This window comes from Stigmatopora nigra, chromosome 3 (genome assembly GCF_051989575.1).
Source record: "Stigmatopora nigra isolate UIUO_SnigA chromosome 3, RoL_Snig_1.1, whole genome shotgun sequence".
NCBI classification, from domain to species: domain Eukaryota; kingdom Metazoa; phylum Chordata; class Actinopteri; order Syngnathiformes; family Syngnathidae; genus Stigmatopora; species Stigmatopora nigra.
In genome coordinates, this window is record NC_135510.1 from 18,264,351 (window position 1) to 18,281,213 (window position 16,863).

General features: G+C 35.7%; 1 protein-coding gene across 1 annotated transcript in view; it reads left to right on the forward strand.

Annotated features, from left to right (window-relative positions):
* itfg1 (integrin alpha FG-GAP repeat containing 1) overlaps positions 1-16,863 on the forward strand; it is a 98,027-nt gene that overhangs the window by 75,136 nt on the left and 6,028 nt on the right. Inside the window, exons 13-15 of the mRNA XM_077714186.1 lie at positions 2,163-2,206; positions 3,313-3,391; positions 15,666-15,790. Coding sequence (XP_077570312.1) covers positions 2,163-2,206; positions 3,313-3,391; positions 15,666-15,790 — 248 coding nt within the window. The remainder of the gene's footprint in view (positions 1-2,162; positions 2,207-3,312; positions 3,392-15,665; positions 15,791-16,863) is intronic.

The window sequence follows — 16,863 nt, forward strand, 5'->3', positions numbered from 1 at the left end:
ATTTAAATGAACTTGGATTACAATGCAGACACACTCAAAAATAAATTTAATCTAACCTTACACTAAACTTAATTTTAATTTTACACTTGGGCTGGACCATTTTAGTTATAATATTTAGATTTTTTATTTTTTTTCTAAATGTATTAAAATAACTGGATTAAAATCCCAGAATATTCATTTTTTATAGATCTAAAACAATGTTTATTTTAGCTTTTTAAAATATATTTTTCAGATTTTACAAAAGGATTTTTGAACTAAAAACACAGAAAAAAATTAATTAAAAATGACAATTATTGAGTTAAAAGAACTGGATTAAAAACCCTGAATATTCAGTTTTTTATAGATCTAAAACAATGTTTATTTTAGCTGTTTTAAAAATATATTTTTAGATTCTACAAAATGATTTTTGAACTAAAAACACAGAAAAAATGGATTAAAAAATGACAATTTTTTATTTCAAAGGGACCAAAGAATCATGAAATTTAAATATATTTTTAGATTCTACAAAATGATTTTTGAACTAAAAACCCAGAAAAATTGATTAAAAAATGACAATTATTGATTTAAAAGGGACAAAAAATCATGAAATTTAATATACATCTATCCTCTTCCTTTTATTTTGATCCTAAAACAGAAAGTCAGCACTCATCATTTACTTTGCCGACCCACACAAAATGATGTGACGGTCCAGATTTGGCCCCCGGGCCGCGACTTTGACACCTGTGCTATACACTGTAAATAAAATCAATAATGCCACATTTTGAAGCGTTCTTCAGTAACATCACATAAGCACACAACTTATTTAAAATCCCTACTTTATCAAAAAAAAATGCAGTTTTAGCAATAACTTCCTTTTTTGGGTGAAACAGGCATATTTTTTGGGATGAAAATACCCCAAAGCGCCCCCAAAAATGGCAGGTACTTGATAATTAGCCTTTTAATTGCATCGTACTGTTTACAAGCTAACGCTTAGTAGGCCAACATTTCATCATTTGCTCCTTTTTATTGACGCTAGCGGCGCAGTGTGATATTTTTTAATAGATTGAATCTACCCGTTTTGTCTTTAGCACCAATAAGGTGGTAATCGAGAGCTTTTATTTAAAATATGTCAGCGTTTGAGGTGTTTTTTTAGCATCTTTTAAGGACAGAGTTTTCCAAAGTTGAAACTTGAAGGGTGTTATGATGGCGGCGTTATTTAACTGAAATGTAGCGAGTCAATCAAGGCGACCTCGACATGAGCCCTCATCAGTATGTTAATAAAGTCATCTCCACTCTAATGACTGATTAGCAAGTCATCACCATTTTTTTTTTGCAGTGTACAAATTGCACATAACATCTTTGCAGATGTAACACAGTACAGATTATTTTCAGGAAGGTTTTTTTTCTATTTGTGTCGTCTTTTTATTGACATTGTTTCATTATATATGCAAGTACAGTAATCCCTCGAATATCGCGGCTTCAACTTTCGCGGTTGCACTACACTTCATTTTTTGGGGGCTTTTTTATTTTTATTTATATATCATATATATTTATTTATGTAATTTTATTTATTTTTATTTTTTTTGTATTAATGTTTATTTTTTGTATTTATTTTTATTATTTTTTGTATTTTTTAGTATTATTATTTGTCTATTGTATTATTATTTTTTTTATTTTTTATTCTTATTTTTTGTATTTTATACTATTTTTTGTATTTTTTATTGTTATTTTTTGTATTTTTTATTATTTTTTCAATTTTTTATTATATATTTTTTTATTTTAATTTCTTTATAAGTTCATAAAAAGGGGGGGGGACCATGTTGAAATTCGTAAGCAGAAGCCACTCCCCTTTTCTCTGCTTGTTAAAAATAATTTTAAAAAATAACTAAAAAATTAATCATAAAAAAAATTACTAAACAAAATAAAATAGAATAAATAAATAATTTTTAAATATACTAAATGTGACTCTACTTTACGGTTTGTCATTTATTAATTGTGATAATCGAGGGATTACTGTACATGGAAACTTTCTTCAGTGTTATTTTGAATACTCAGCTAGTCCTTTTTGGTTGAGGGTCCAAACATGGTGAGGAAGAGGTCCAGGCAATCATATATTTCTTTAAAAATCTATTTTTATTTTAAATATATATTAATGTACTACTTTGCTGTCTTGTCTTCTGCAGTTCTCAGCGGCTTATGCGGCAGCTCCTGTCCAGGAAACATCAAGGTAAGCCACATGATCACATACTTTTAGTAGCACAGTAATACCTTGAGATATGAGCATCACGCGTTCTGAGACCTAGCTCTTATGTCAATTCACTCGTATCCGAAATAAATTTTTCCCATATAAAATAACTCAATACAAATTAATCCGAATTGGAAACAAAATTAGAATTAAGTTTAGTGTAAGATTAGATTAAACATATTTTTGAGTCATCCAAGTTCATTTAAATTTGTTTGTTATGTTACCAGCGTGTTGCCATGCAAAAAGAAAGTCTAATTTTAGTACCAATAAACACATTTTAGTACAATTAAACCACTCGTTATTTCTTACTTTCTTAATAGATGGCAAATTACACCAAATAAAAATATTTTTACAATCCAATATCGAGTTTTGGGTGTTTTTTCAGACAGTTGCAACCAATTAATTAGTTTTTAATTCATTCCTATGAGAAACATTCATTTGAGTTACAAATAAATCGACATACGAGCTCAGGCCTGGACCTCATTAAGCTCATATCTCAAGGTACCACTATGCATACACATAGATGTACCGTATTTTCAGGACTATAAGACGCACTTAAAAGTCTTAAATTTTCTCCAAAATAGACAGTGCGCCTTATAATACAGTGCGCCTTATATATGGAAAAAACAGAAAACGAAAAACCACCACTGTCGGATATTAAAAAAAAAAAAACACAAACACCTGAACTGAAAAATACTGTTAAATATGCAGATGCCATCTTAGTTTACATCTTCCATCATATAGTAAATCGACATACGAGCTCAGTCCTGGAAGAAATTAAGATCATATATCAAGGTACCACTGTATAGGACTTCACATATTTTTAATCCAAGCACTGCCTTTTCACGTTAGCCTCAAGCTAGCTTTCCACTAGCCCAACTTGCCACCTATTTTCTGCCGTCAAAGTCTGAGACGAACCCCTGCCGGCTGTTTTTGCTGATGGCCGCCACTATTTATCACATCCCCTCTTATATTTTCCCCCTATTCCTCCTCACACACCTCCTCGTTTTCTTATGTGTTACTTAGCTTAGTCACCAACACAAAAAAACTCTCTGATGGTGGTCTTTTTTTTCCCCCGCCGGCGGCAGCCATTAGGGGTGAACCAGCCGGGGCCATACGTTATGTACACCACAGTGGACTCCAACGGCAAACTGAAGAATGCTTCAGGTCAGTGGCTTAAGTACATTTCGGGGGGTAAAGTGCCCATTGATTTGGTTTTTTTTCTTCTCTTGAGGAGAATGTAAGATAGTGGTGGCAAACAAAAAAAGGCCCCCCGGAGCCAACCTTTGGCCTGCTTTAAATTTAACTCTTATCTAGTCGCACATTTGTTTCTGGACAAAACAGGATGGGGTGGTACACTAAAATGAGAAATGGTCTGTCCTTGAATCACCCCTGAACTCCAGAAAACAAATTTGGTTTGCTTGAGGGAACGCCCACTTTGCGCAATTCTGGTTGTGACATCATAACCAGAATTCTGGTTGTGACATCATAACCAGAATTCTGGTTGTGACATCACAACCGGAATTCTGCTTGTGACATTACAACCAGAATTCAGCTGGTTGTGACAATCACAATCTGAATTCTGGTTGTGAAAATCACAACCCGAAATCTGGTTGTGACAATCACAACCCAAATTCTGGTTGTGACATCACGACTCGGATTGTGGTTGTCACATCACGACCAGAATTCTGATTGTGACATCACTATCTGAATTCTGTTTGTGAAAATCACAACCCGAATTCTGGTTTTGACAATCCAAACCTGAATTCTGATTGTGACATCACAATCTAAATTCTGGTTGTGAAAATCACAACCTGAATTCTGGTTGTGAAAATCACAACCTGAATTCTGGTTCTGACAATCACAACCCGAATTCTGGTGGTGACAATCACAACCCGGATTCTGGTTGTGACATCACGACCCGGATTCTGGTTGTGAAATTACGACCAGCATTCTGGTTGTGACATCACATCCAGAATTCTGCTGGTTGTGATGTCATAACCAGGCTGGTTGTGACATCACAACCAGAATTCTGCAGGTTGTGACACCACAACCAGAATTCTGCGCGTTGTGACATCACAACCAGAATTCTAATTGTGACATCACAATGTATTACGTTACAAAACGTAATAAATCAAGTTTCTTCATAGAAACACTAAAAGCCTCTTGTTTTTCCCCCAGAAATGTATTCCACTACAATTTGTCAAACTTTCCCAAAAAAGCTAACATTAGCCATCTCTTGTCTGCAATGGACTCGACTTCCATCAGTCACATCAAGACCCCGAGGCAGATAAAATGCTTTTTCTTCCTTCCCGCTGGGAAACGTTGGAAACATTGTGTCGAGCCTCTTCTGAAGTCTCTGAAGCTTGCTATTTCTCTATTTTATTTTATCCTCCCCGTTCCTAAAGTCGTCCTCTTTCGAGACGGCACCTGCAGATTGCGTCAGGAGGATGCTGTCAAGCGAACACGGGGTAGGGGGAATAACCTATTTCTCCCGGCTCGCCATTATTATTCCGTTTTTAGTTCTACTTCCAGGGGCGATGTGGGCCACCGTCTTTTAAACGGTGACGCAACCTGTTTGGTGACCCGCTGTCATCAGGAGCCAGGTTGAAAAAGTCCCGGGACGGAATGACGGGGACGTACGGCGCCATGTATGATGGGATGGGACATTTGCGCTAACAGTGCTAAACTGAGCTGACGTTGCACTACAGTGGCAAGCCGGCGGGGTCAGGGATAAATATAGACGCGGTCTTGTTGCTTCACATTTGCACTCACTTTTGGGCCTACTCATGGATTTTGTCAAAGACAAAAGGCCTTCCTCAGAGGGTTTATTCCCGTATTTTATGTATTTTTGATCATTTCAAATGGTTTACGCTGAATCATATTTTTTGTACGGGATTATTTAAAGGAACATTTTTTGGCAAATCGATCTCGTTTTACCTGTTTTGGCTGTAACGTTAGCTAGCGCAGCACTAGAATTGATCATCAATTTTGGTTGTGATGTCACAACCAGAATTGATCATCAATTCTGGTTGTGAAGTCACAATCAGAATCGATCATCAATTCTGGTTGTGAAGTCACAATCAGAATCAAACATCAATTCTGGTTGTGATGTCAGAACCAGAATTGCGGAAAGTGGGCGGTCCCTCAAGCAAACCAATTTTTTTTCGACATACAACATTACTTTGTTGGGGCAGCCATTTTCATTTTTTTTACATGTTCACCATTTCATAGTGAAATCATATTTTAAAAAATAATGTATTTTTTTGTTATTTTATTGAACATATGAACAAAACTGTAATCATAAAGTGTAAGTAAACTTTTTTTTCAAAAGAAACTTCAAAAGTTAGAAAAAAATGAAAAAAATAACCACAAACATGCGTGCAAAACTTGTACAATATTTTTTTCAGTCCATTTTTGGGTGGTTTGTCGTTAGGTTAGAACTTTTGGAGCACAAATATGCGTGCAAAACTTGAAAAATATTTTTTTCAGGTTATTTATTTGGTAGTTTGTCATTAGGTTAGAACTTTTGGACCACAAATATGCGTGCAAAACTTGAAAAATATTTTTTCGGGTTATTTTTTGGGTGGTTTGTCGTTAGGTTAGTACTTTTTTTGATGAGTCATAAGTTACTGGTTAGATTCCTTCCAAATATGGTTGCTTGGTATTTAAATTTCTTAACTTTCCTGGTTATTTTTCTGCCAATTGTATGTGTTACAATTTAGGCCAAAAAAATTACTACATTCCTTTCTAAACTGAAGAGGAGTCTCTGTTCTCCACTACAACGTTAAAGAGACCAATCAAACCTCATTCTGTTACCACTCTCAGGAGAAAACCCAACTATTTAGGATCAGAACATTCCGAATAATCGCTGTCTGGCTCCTTGTAATTCAGCCTTATCCGTGTTTTCATTTTTTGCCAGTTTATTTCCACCAAAAACGCACACACTGTGGAGAATGTGCGTAGCCCAAAGCCTCGCTAACGCTATTCCCCCGACTCCTCATTTAACAAAAGCAAAAGTTGTGCGGTAGTGTGTTCCGTCGGTGCATTTATGTGTGTATTCTTTTGTTTTTGGGATGTGCGGCCATTTTGAGTTTGTTTTTTTTAGCTCAATTGGGTGTGTTTATGTGCGAAACTCACATGGCGACTAGCATCTGTGCGCTAACGTGCTAGGATGGATGAGTGTAGCAAACGGCGCACTCATCAGTGACTTCCCGTTGAGATTGCCAGGCTTGTTGTGATTAATGAGTGCCCACATCAGGGTTTTTTTGTGCAAGGTAGAAGCTAACTTTGAAGGTGAACTGTTATTATTTGTCCTGATTGGTCGCAGGGTAGTCTGGTTGTTTATATGAAATGGTAGTCGTGTCAAAAATTAAATTGAGTGTACTAATAATGTATTTTAATGTGTTGGTAAGTAAAATTCATACTCAATGTTTTACATTTTTAAGCCCCGCCCAGTTTTTGGGGGGAAATTCTGGTTGTGACATCAGCATAAGAGAATTGTGTCCGTGCCGGTCTAGTTTGTAAGAGTTTAAACGGATCTGTGATGGGTTTTGGATTGGTAGCAAGAGGGTTAGAATACAGACACAGAAATAGTCATCTTAGACATAAATAGATAGGTCATAAGTCAGTTAATACATAAATACATGAATAAATATAGAAATAAATAACCATGTTGCTGAAATATATATATATATATATATAAACATACACTTACATATATATAAGCACATATATACATATACATACACATATATATAAACACATATACATACATATACATATATAAGCACATATACTTACACATACATATATATAAGCACATATATACTTACACATACATATATATATAAGCAGTGTTCTCGTTACCTCTGCGTCCTGCGTCTGATACGCACAGCTTTTCTTCCAGACGCACAATTTCAAGTAATGTGCTTTTTTCGGACGCAAAGAAATTTTTATCAAAAAAAAAAAAACAAAACACATATATATCCGATAGCAAACCAATTTATTCCGCATAATCTTTGCGAAATAATTCTCGCGTGAACGAGACTAGCAGACACTAGCAGACGAAGGAGAGAAAGCGATAGCAAGAGTTTCGTAGTAGTGTAAGAAAGATAAAAAATGTTTCAGAAAAAGCAAAACAGTCTGGATAGTTATTTCGCAGTTAAAAATACAACTAGTAAGAAAAGAACTGCAGAAGATTCGATCGATGATCATGAAGCAAAACGGGGGAAGCAAGGAAAAATACGCACATTTCAAAAGACTTTTGGCTGCAAAGAGAGGAGGATCTACGAGCTGAAAGACTAGTACAATGATAAATAAACCCTAACCCTAAACCATATAATAAATAAATTAAATCTGAATGTTTATATATCGTTGTTTATGTTTTATTTGCATCCGTAGTATGTTGGGACTCGTGACAAGTTTCCTGGGACGCACAGTTTTCAGACAAGCGAATCCCTGGGACTCGCAGTGTGCCAATTGTAAAATTATCACTGTATAAGTATATATATACATACACATATATAAGCACATATATACATACACATACATATATAAGCATATATATACATACACACATTTATATAAGCACATATACATACACACATATTTATATAAGCACATATATACATACACATACATATATAAGCACATATATACATACACACATATTTATATAAGCACATATATACATACACATACATATATAAGCAAAAATATACATACATATAGATATATATGAGCACATATATACATACACATACATATATATGAGCACATATATACATACACATACATATATAAGCATATATATACATACACATACATATATAAGCACATATATACATACACATACATATATAAGCACATATATACATACACACATATATAAGCACATATATACTTACACACACATTTATATAAGCACATATATACATACACATACATATATAAGCACAAATATACATACATATAAATATATATGAGCACATATGTACATACACATCGATGTACATGCAGGCATACGGTAGGTCCTAACAGCCATTTTTTCTGCGCAAGCGCTCCTTCCTGCAATGAGGGTGTAGCAGTCTATTGCTGAAAGAGCTTTGGAGGGACTCCATATACTCATGCAGGGGCTGGGATGATGTCATGAGCAATGGCAGGTGTTTTTTCACGTTTACAGCAATATTTTTATTCCTGAAAGTCATTCATAGACGTCAGAATAAATTTTGTTTCGCGTTTTATCTGTTTATCTTTTCTCTATTTTGAAATAAATGACAATATTGACCGCATTGTCTTGTGTTATGGCATTTCATCTTTGTCACCTTGCAGTTTTGTGGCTGTCAAGTCTAATTTGTGCACATATAAGCCATCATTTTTTTAGCGACAAATATGGCGTGCTTGGCTTTTGTTCTTGTACACATTAAGTTATAAGCATGAAATGTAGGAGTAGTAGCAGGGCAGTAGATGTTTTATGGTTCTTTTTTTAAACTTGTAAGGTTTTTATGGGCTTTATTCTACTGTGAGTAATCTCTTCTAAAAGCACCAGGGTTTTCTAGTCTGGTTTTGGAGGCAGCACTGATAGCTCCCAATATGCTTGTGGGAAGGAGAATCAATGTTGAGCTTTCTCTACTCTGTCCAATTAGCTTAATGACTAGTGGGGATTAGTAACTGGCACAAAATGCACTCACACACACACACACATTCTTCTCATTTTTGTCATGGTTTGGTGATCTTTAAGGAACAAAACAGTAGACATGCCATTGCATTTGGATCAGGGGCTGGGTTTGAGGAAGATTCTAAAACAACTGGACTGCTAACTCATACAAAACATGGCAGTGTGTCCACCTGTTGATTGATAGCATTAGCTCTGCTTCATTTTAGCCAAACTTGTAAGCAGTAAAACTAAATTTGACACTCCAAGCAATGCTAATCTCACATTCTAGAAGAATCTGTTATGCTGGCGTATGTTATGCTCACATATGTTATGCTGGCATATGTTATGCTCGCATATGTTATAATGGTATATGTTATGCTGGCGTATATTATGCTGGTGTATGTTATGCTGGAGTATGTTATGCTGGTGTATGTTATGCTAGTACATGTTATGCTAGTGCATGTTATGCTAGTGTATGTTATGCTAGAGTATGTTAAAATAGCGTATGATATGCTAGTGTCCGTTATGCTAGTGTATGTTATGCTGATGTATGTTATACTAGGGTATGTTATGCTAGGGTATGTTATGCTAGGGTATGTTATGCTAGGGTATGTTATACTGGTGTACGTAATGCTGGCATATTTTATGCTGATGTATGTTTTGCTGACGTATGTTATGCTGGTACATGTTATGCTAGCGTATGTGCTGCTAGCGCATGTTATGCTAGTGTCTGTCATGCTAGCACATGTTACGCTGGCGTATGTTATGCTAGTGTTTGTTATTTTAGTGTATGTTATGCTAGCACATGTTATGCCAGCACATGTTATGCTAGCGTATGTTACGCTAGTACATATTATGCTAGTGCATGTTATTGCGCATGTCATGCTAGCGTATTTTATGCTAGCACATGTTATGCTAGCGTATGTTGTGCTAGTGTATGTTACACTAGCGTATGTTATACTAGCACGTTATACTAGTGCATGTTATGCTATCTTATGTTATGCTAGTGTATGTTATGCTGGCGTATGTTATGCTAGCGTATGTTGTTCTAGCGTATGTTATGCAAGGAGGCAGCATATTCTCCCGGATCAGAAAATTCTGAAAATCCCATGACTCGAAGTCACATACAAAAATATGACCTGTCTAGTTAGACTTTTCAAAAATTTTCTATGGAAAATGTCAATGTAACCATACAGCCTTGAACTTTAACAGGGAGGGCGGAGTTAATAAACTCGTGAAAATCGAGACCACCGCACGCACACGGAGGGACAAAGTTATAGCTCAACCCTCTCGTCCTTGCCTTAATGTCCTCCTTGATGGGGCGGTGCCCTCCTCTAATCCAATGCCTGCATTGTCTCTAACTTTCATGTGTGACACTGTAATCTGGCAACCCCTTCCTCATATCCAGTTTATGGACTCTGTAAATCACCACAACAACAGCGTCCACCTTTGCTGTCTTCTCCGTCTTTTGATCCTGCCGAGAAGTGTCTTGTTTTGGTCCTCATTTTGTTGTTTGCAAATGGCTGAAGGTCATCAAAACGCGTACGTTTACCGAGCTTTCATCTTGGAATCAACAGTAAATTTTCCATTTTTATCGGGCAAGATTCATCCAAAAGTTTGGATTGGATTTTGCAAAAAAATAAGTACAGTGGTACCTCGAGATATGAGCTTAATTCGTACCCCGATTGAGCTCGTATGTCGATTTACTCGTAACTCAAATCAATGTTTCCCATAGAAATGAACTAAAAACTAATTAATTGGTTCCAATGTATGTTTATGTATATTTATGTAGAGTGGTACCTCGAGATATGAGCTTAATTCGTACCGGGATTGAGCTCGTATGTTGATTTACTCGTAACTCAAATCAATGTTTCCCATAGAAATGAACTAAAAACTAATTAATTGGTTCCAATGTATGTTTATGTATATGAATGTAGAGTGGTACTTTGAGATACGAGCTTAATTCGTTCCGGGACTGAGCTCGTATGTTGATTTACTCGTAACTCAAATCAATGTTTCCCATAGAAATGCACTAAAAACGAATTAATTGGTTCCAATGTATGTTTATGTATATGTATGTACAGTGGTTCTTTGAGATATGATCTTAATTAGTTCCGGGACTGAGCTCGTATGTTGATTTACTCGTAACTCAAATCAATGTTTCCCATAGAAATGCACTAAAAACTAATTAATATGTTCCAACCTTCTGAAAAAACACCAAAAACAGGATATTGGATTGCAAAAACATTATTTTTTGTGCTAATTCGCCATCTATTAACAAAGTAACAAATAACTAGTGGTTTAATTGTACTAAAATGTGTTTAATAGTACAAAAATCTGACTTTTGGCATGGCAACGCGCTTGTAACATAACATAAACAAATTTAAATGATTACTGAGCTTTCATCTTGGAATCAATTTACCATTTTTATCGGAAAAGAAACATCCGAAAGTTTGGATTGGATTTTGCAGAAGAAAATAAGATATTTTTTGAAGGAAAAGTTGAATGGACAGATGAGACCAAGGCTAACCTCCGAAGAAGAAGAGGATGAAAAGGCTAAAGTATCAAAAAAAGGACGGATGGGTCTACCATCCGAAACACATGAGTCTTATCTGTGAAACACGGTGGAGGTCGTGTCACGGCTTGGGCTCGCATGACTGCGGATCCTGAACTGTGGAGAATCCCTTAAGAATCCTTTATGGGATGCGTGAAAGCATGACAGAATAAGCTCAGAAAATGAGGAAATAGATTCCAACAGAAAACTAGAAGTATGGAGCACTTTCCCTCCCTCTTTTGCTTACAAAATATTACTATAAAAAGTGGATATCCACATTTATTCTGGTATATCTTGGGGTTATAATTGTATGTTTTGTTTATTAATTCCCAACGGCCCATTGGCTAAGTAGTTAGCGCTTCAGCTTCACAGTTCTGGGGTCCTGGGTTCAAATCCAGGTCGTTCCACCTGTGTGGAGTTTTCCTGTTCTCCCTGGGCTTGAGTGGGTTTTCTCCTGGGTACTCCGGTTTCCTCCCACATTCCAAAAAACGTGCATGCTAGGCTAGCTCGATGCTAAATTGCCCATATGTATGACTGTGATTGGTTGTTTGTCCTTTGCCTCTAGCTTTAAATCAGCTGGTATAGGCTCCAGCACCCCCATGATCCTAGTTAGGCCAGTGTGGGTTTTCTCTGGGTACTCCAGTTTCCTCCTACATTCCCAAAAAATCCATGATAGGCTGATTGGACACTAAATTGTCTCTAAGTATGACTGTGATTGGTTGTTTGTCTTCCGCCGCTAACCCAAAATCAGCTGGTATAGGCTCCAGCACCCCCGTGATTCTAGTTAGGCCAGTGTGGGTTTTCTCTGGGTACTCCGGTTTCCTCCCACATTCTCCAAAATTTCATGATAGGATGATTGGACACATATTTGCCTCTAGGTATGACTGTGATTGGTTGTTTGTCTTTTGCCTCGAGCTCAAAATCAGCTGGTATAGGCTCCAGCACCCCTGTGATCCTAGTTAGGCCTGTGTGGGTTTTCTCTGGGTACTCCGGTTTCCTCCCACATTCCAAAAAACATGAAAAGTACTCTTTTTGGACACTTAAATTGCACCTGTGCATGACTAATTGGTTCTTTGTCTTCCGCCTCTAATCCAAAGTCAGCTAGTATAGGCTCCAGCACCCCCGTGACCCTCGTATGATAATACGATTCAGAAAATAAATAAATGACTTGAGTGAGGATAAAGCAGATCATACAATTCATGAATATTCATTAATTTTCCTATTTATTAGTATCTTCACAGCCACAAGCAACAGTGTAATTGTCAGAAATCCAATTTTGCAGGCGACAGTGAAGGCCACACACACATACACACTTGTAAAAGATCTTTCGTTAACCATCAGTCGTGAATTTCGACTGTAATTCCCTGCCAAGTCCGAGTTGAGTTAGCTTTGGCTGTCTCACACACACAAAGACGCACCCTCATGTTGTGTGATGGCTTTTTTCCCCATTGCCACATTTGCTGTATTCTTTTAGCCAAGCTTCACACACACACACACACACACACACACACACACACACACACACACACACACACACACACACAGCTTCCAGCCTTCCTTGATCAACACATAAATACAAAAACACACAAAAGTAGTGAAGCCAAGCCACATGAAGCAGCTAAAATCAATATCCCCAAACAAATAGTATTAGAAATGGCAAAGCTCAAACACAATGTGGTCCAGGTTTTTTTTTTTTTTTTTGTTTTGTGGAGGTCTGGTCTTCTGCCTACACCACCATCATGTCTTTTATGATCAATTTAAATGGCATTTTAAAAAATATATATATGGACGCCGCACTCCAGCTATACCACGTGTGTGAAAGTGGCGGCTTGGGGGCCAAATCTGGCCCGCCAGATCATTTTTTGTGGCCCATGAAAGTCAATCATGAGTGACTTTCTTTTTTAGGATCAAATTAAAATGAAGAGTATAGGTGTATATTATATTTCCTGATTTTACCGCTTTTAAATCGATAATTGTCATTTTTTAATCAATTTTTTCTGTGTTTTTAGTTCAAAAATATTTGCTTAAAATCTAAAAATATATTTTAAAAAAGTTAAAATAAAAATTGTTTTAGATCTATAAAAATGGAATATTCAGGGCTTTTAATCCAGTTTATTTAATCCATTTATGAAAAAACCTAAAAAATTATTGTCATTTTTAAATCATATTTTCAGTTTTTAGTTCAAAAATAATTTTGTGAAATCCCAAAATATAATTTAAAAAAGCTAAAATAAACATTGTTTTAGATCAATAAAAAGGAATATTTAGGGTTTTTAATCAATTTATTTTAAAAAAATCTAAATATTATTGTCATTTTTTAATCATTTTCTCTGTGCTTTTAGTTCAAAATTCATTTAGTAAAATCTAAAAAATATATTTTAAAAAAAGATAAATTAAACATTCTTTTAGATCTATTAAAAACGGAATATTCAGGGCTTTTAATCCATTTAAAAAATCAATAAATTTTTCTGTTTTTAGTTCAAAAATAATTTTGTAAAATCTAAAAAAATATACAAAAAAAGCTCAAATAAACATTGTTTAAAATCTACAAAAAAATGAATATTCAGGCCTTTTTAATCCACTTCATTTAATCCATTTATACAAAAAAAAAATATATATATATATAATATCTAAAATAGTCCGGCCCACATGAAACACCATTGACATTAACATAGCCCGCAAACCAACCCTTGATGTAAAAGGCTCCACCCCTTTTTTTCCAACATTACAAAAAATTGAAGCGAAAATGGCCCACTTTCACTTATGTCAACCCGTTTTAACGGTTTTCCCCTCCGAGAGTTCCGATCTGTTTTCGCGTTGGCGAGCCGGCCCCGCCAGAGGTTCCTCGGACTGGAAAGGAAGGTTGAAGCCAGGCGGGGGCGGAGCTTATGCACATTGCGCAGTCCATCCACATTAGTTCTGATCACTGGCTGCCTTCAGGCTCTTTTTCTCTCTCTTTCTCACCCTCCCTCCATCTTTGTTTACCAGCGAAAGCTTGATTTATGTCGGCCGCACTCGTAAGAGTCGGCGTGGGCGAGACGTGGCGCCGGTGGGAGGGGCTACGGGGGAGGGGGAAGTGAAAAATGGAAGGCCGCGGAGGCAATAGATTTTGATTGGACACTACTCATAAAAAGGTATTTGCCTTGGATGTTTAATTTTATTGGAAGAGCTTTTAAAGTCATCATGTTTAAGAGGCCCTAACAAGACATTTTTTATTTTATTTTAAAGGATAGTTTATTAAATGGTGGTGATTTGTGAAATTGGTATTATAGGTGACCTTTATGTGGTTGGTAAATGCAGTATTTACTCGCATATAAGCCGGTTGGAACATTATTGGAGTAATATGAACCATTGAAATAATAATTTTGACATTAGAAGCAATATGGCTGCCACAATATCTTAAACTTCTGGTAAGAAAATTGTCATTTCTGTTATTAGAATCAGGTAAGCAATGTAAGTCAATTAAAAAAAATCCAAAATACAAGGGAATATTTTATGTTAAGAGGCTCAGAAAGGGTTTTTTTTTTTAATTTTAATGTGTCAGTTTTGACTAAAAATTTAATATTCTTTTTTACTGGTTAGTTGACACTGACTGAAAAAAATATGTATGAAGTCTTTTCAACATTTTTTCATTTTTCTCATTTGTTTCTCATTTTTTCTCTATTTTTTTTCTCTATTTTTCCTCAATTTTTCTCATTATTTTCTCAATTTATCTCATTTTTTCTCATTATGTTCTCAATTTCTCTCAATTCATCTCAATCTATTTAAATTTTTCTCAATTTATCTAAATGTATCTAATTTTTTCTCATTATTCCTCAATTATTTTCTCATTCCTCAATTTTTCCCAAATTTTCTCAATTCTGTCTCAAATTTTCTCAATTCTGTCTCAAATTTTCTCAATTCTGTCTCAAATTATCTCAATTCTGTCTCAAATTATCTCATTTTTCCTCTGTTCCTCAATTTTTCTCAAATTTTCTAAATTCTGTCCCAAATTTTCTCAAATCTGTCTCAAATCTTCTCAATTCTGTCTCAAATTTTCTCAATTCTGTCTCAAATCTTCTCAATTTTTCTCAATTCTTTCTCTAATATTCTCAATCCTTCTGTTTCTCAATATTTTCTCAAATGTTCTCAATATTTTCTCAAATGTTCTCAATATTTTCTCAAATGTTCTCAATATTTTCCCATTTTTTTCTCAATTTTCCTCCATTTTTCTTCTTCTTCTTTTCCAGCCGGCCAATTGAGTCAATCCGCCCACTTCTCCTTACAGCTACCCTACACCGTCCTCGGCTTGGGACGTAGTGCCAACTTCCTGGACCACTTAGTTGTGGGAATTCCACGCCGACTTGGAGAAGAGGTCAGTCAACTCAACCTTCATTTATCAAAAGAACCTCATTTAAAAAAAAAATACAAATCCAAAACCTCCAGTCCCTTCTATTTCCTGGAGCTATTTCCCATCCTTTCCTTTTTTTCTCGGGCTCACGACGTCGCTAACATGAAAGGTGCGTTTAATCTTTGATTGGAAACTACGCGTTGGCGCCTCCATCTTCCCCTACCGGGAATGGCGACTTGTCTTATCTACTTTCCTCTCCATTCTACTTGAATACCTGACGTCCAGTACACTTGTACTCGACGGATGGGTCGCTGAGGCGTGATGGGGATTCACTCCTTCACTGGCGTCATCAATCTTGCAGTGTGCCACTTTTTTTTTTTTCCGTCTTTGAACTTGGACGCCATGCTGGATTTTCCCTTCTTCCAAAACATCCGCTTCAAATGAAATATGAATTAATTAGCACTCCCGCCGCAACACAACATCCGATTCAGATTTGCGTTTAGCGGTATAGTACAGAAATATTTGCGCTGTGTATCGTATTACAGTGGTACCTCGAGATATGAGCTTAATTCGTACTGGGATTGAGCTCTTATGTTGAATTTCTCGTAATTCAAATCAAAGTTTCCCATAGAAATGAACTAAAAACAAATTAATTGGTTCCAATGTATATTTATGTACGTGTATATGTTTGTAGAGTGGTACTTTGAGATATGAGCTTAATTCGTACCGGGAATGAGCTCGTATGTCGAATTTTTTGTAATTCAAATGAATGTTTCCCATAGAAATGAACTAAAAACTAATTCATTGGTTCCAATGTATATTTATGTACATGTATGTGGAGTGGTACTTTGAGAAACAAGCTTAATGAGATATGAACTAAAAACTAATTAATTTGTTCCAACCTTCTGAAAAAACACCAAAATCAGGATATTGAATTGGAAAAACATTTTTTATTTGGTCTAATTGGCCATCCATAAACAAAGTAACAAATAACTAGTGGTTTCATAGTACTACACTGTGTTTCATAGTACTAAAAGGTGTTTGATAGTACTAAAATGTGTTTAAAAGTACTAAAATGGCACGCTAAGCAACATTTG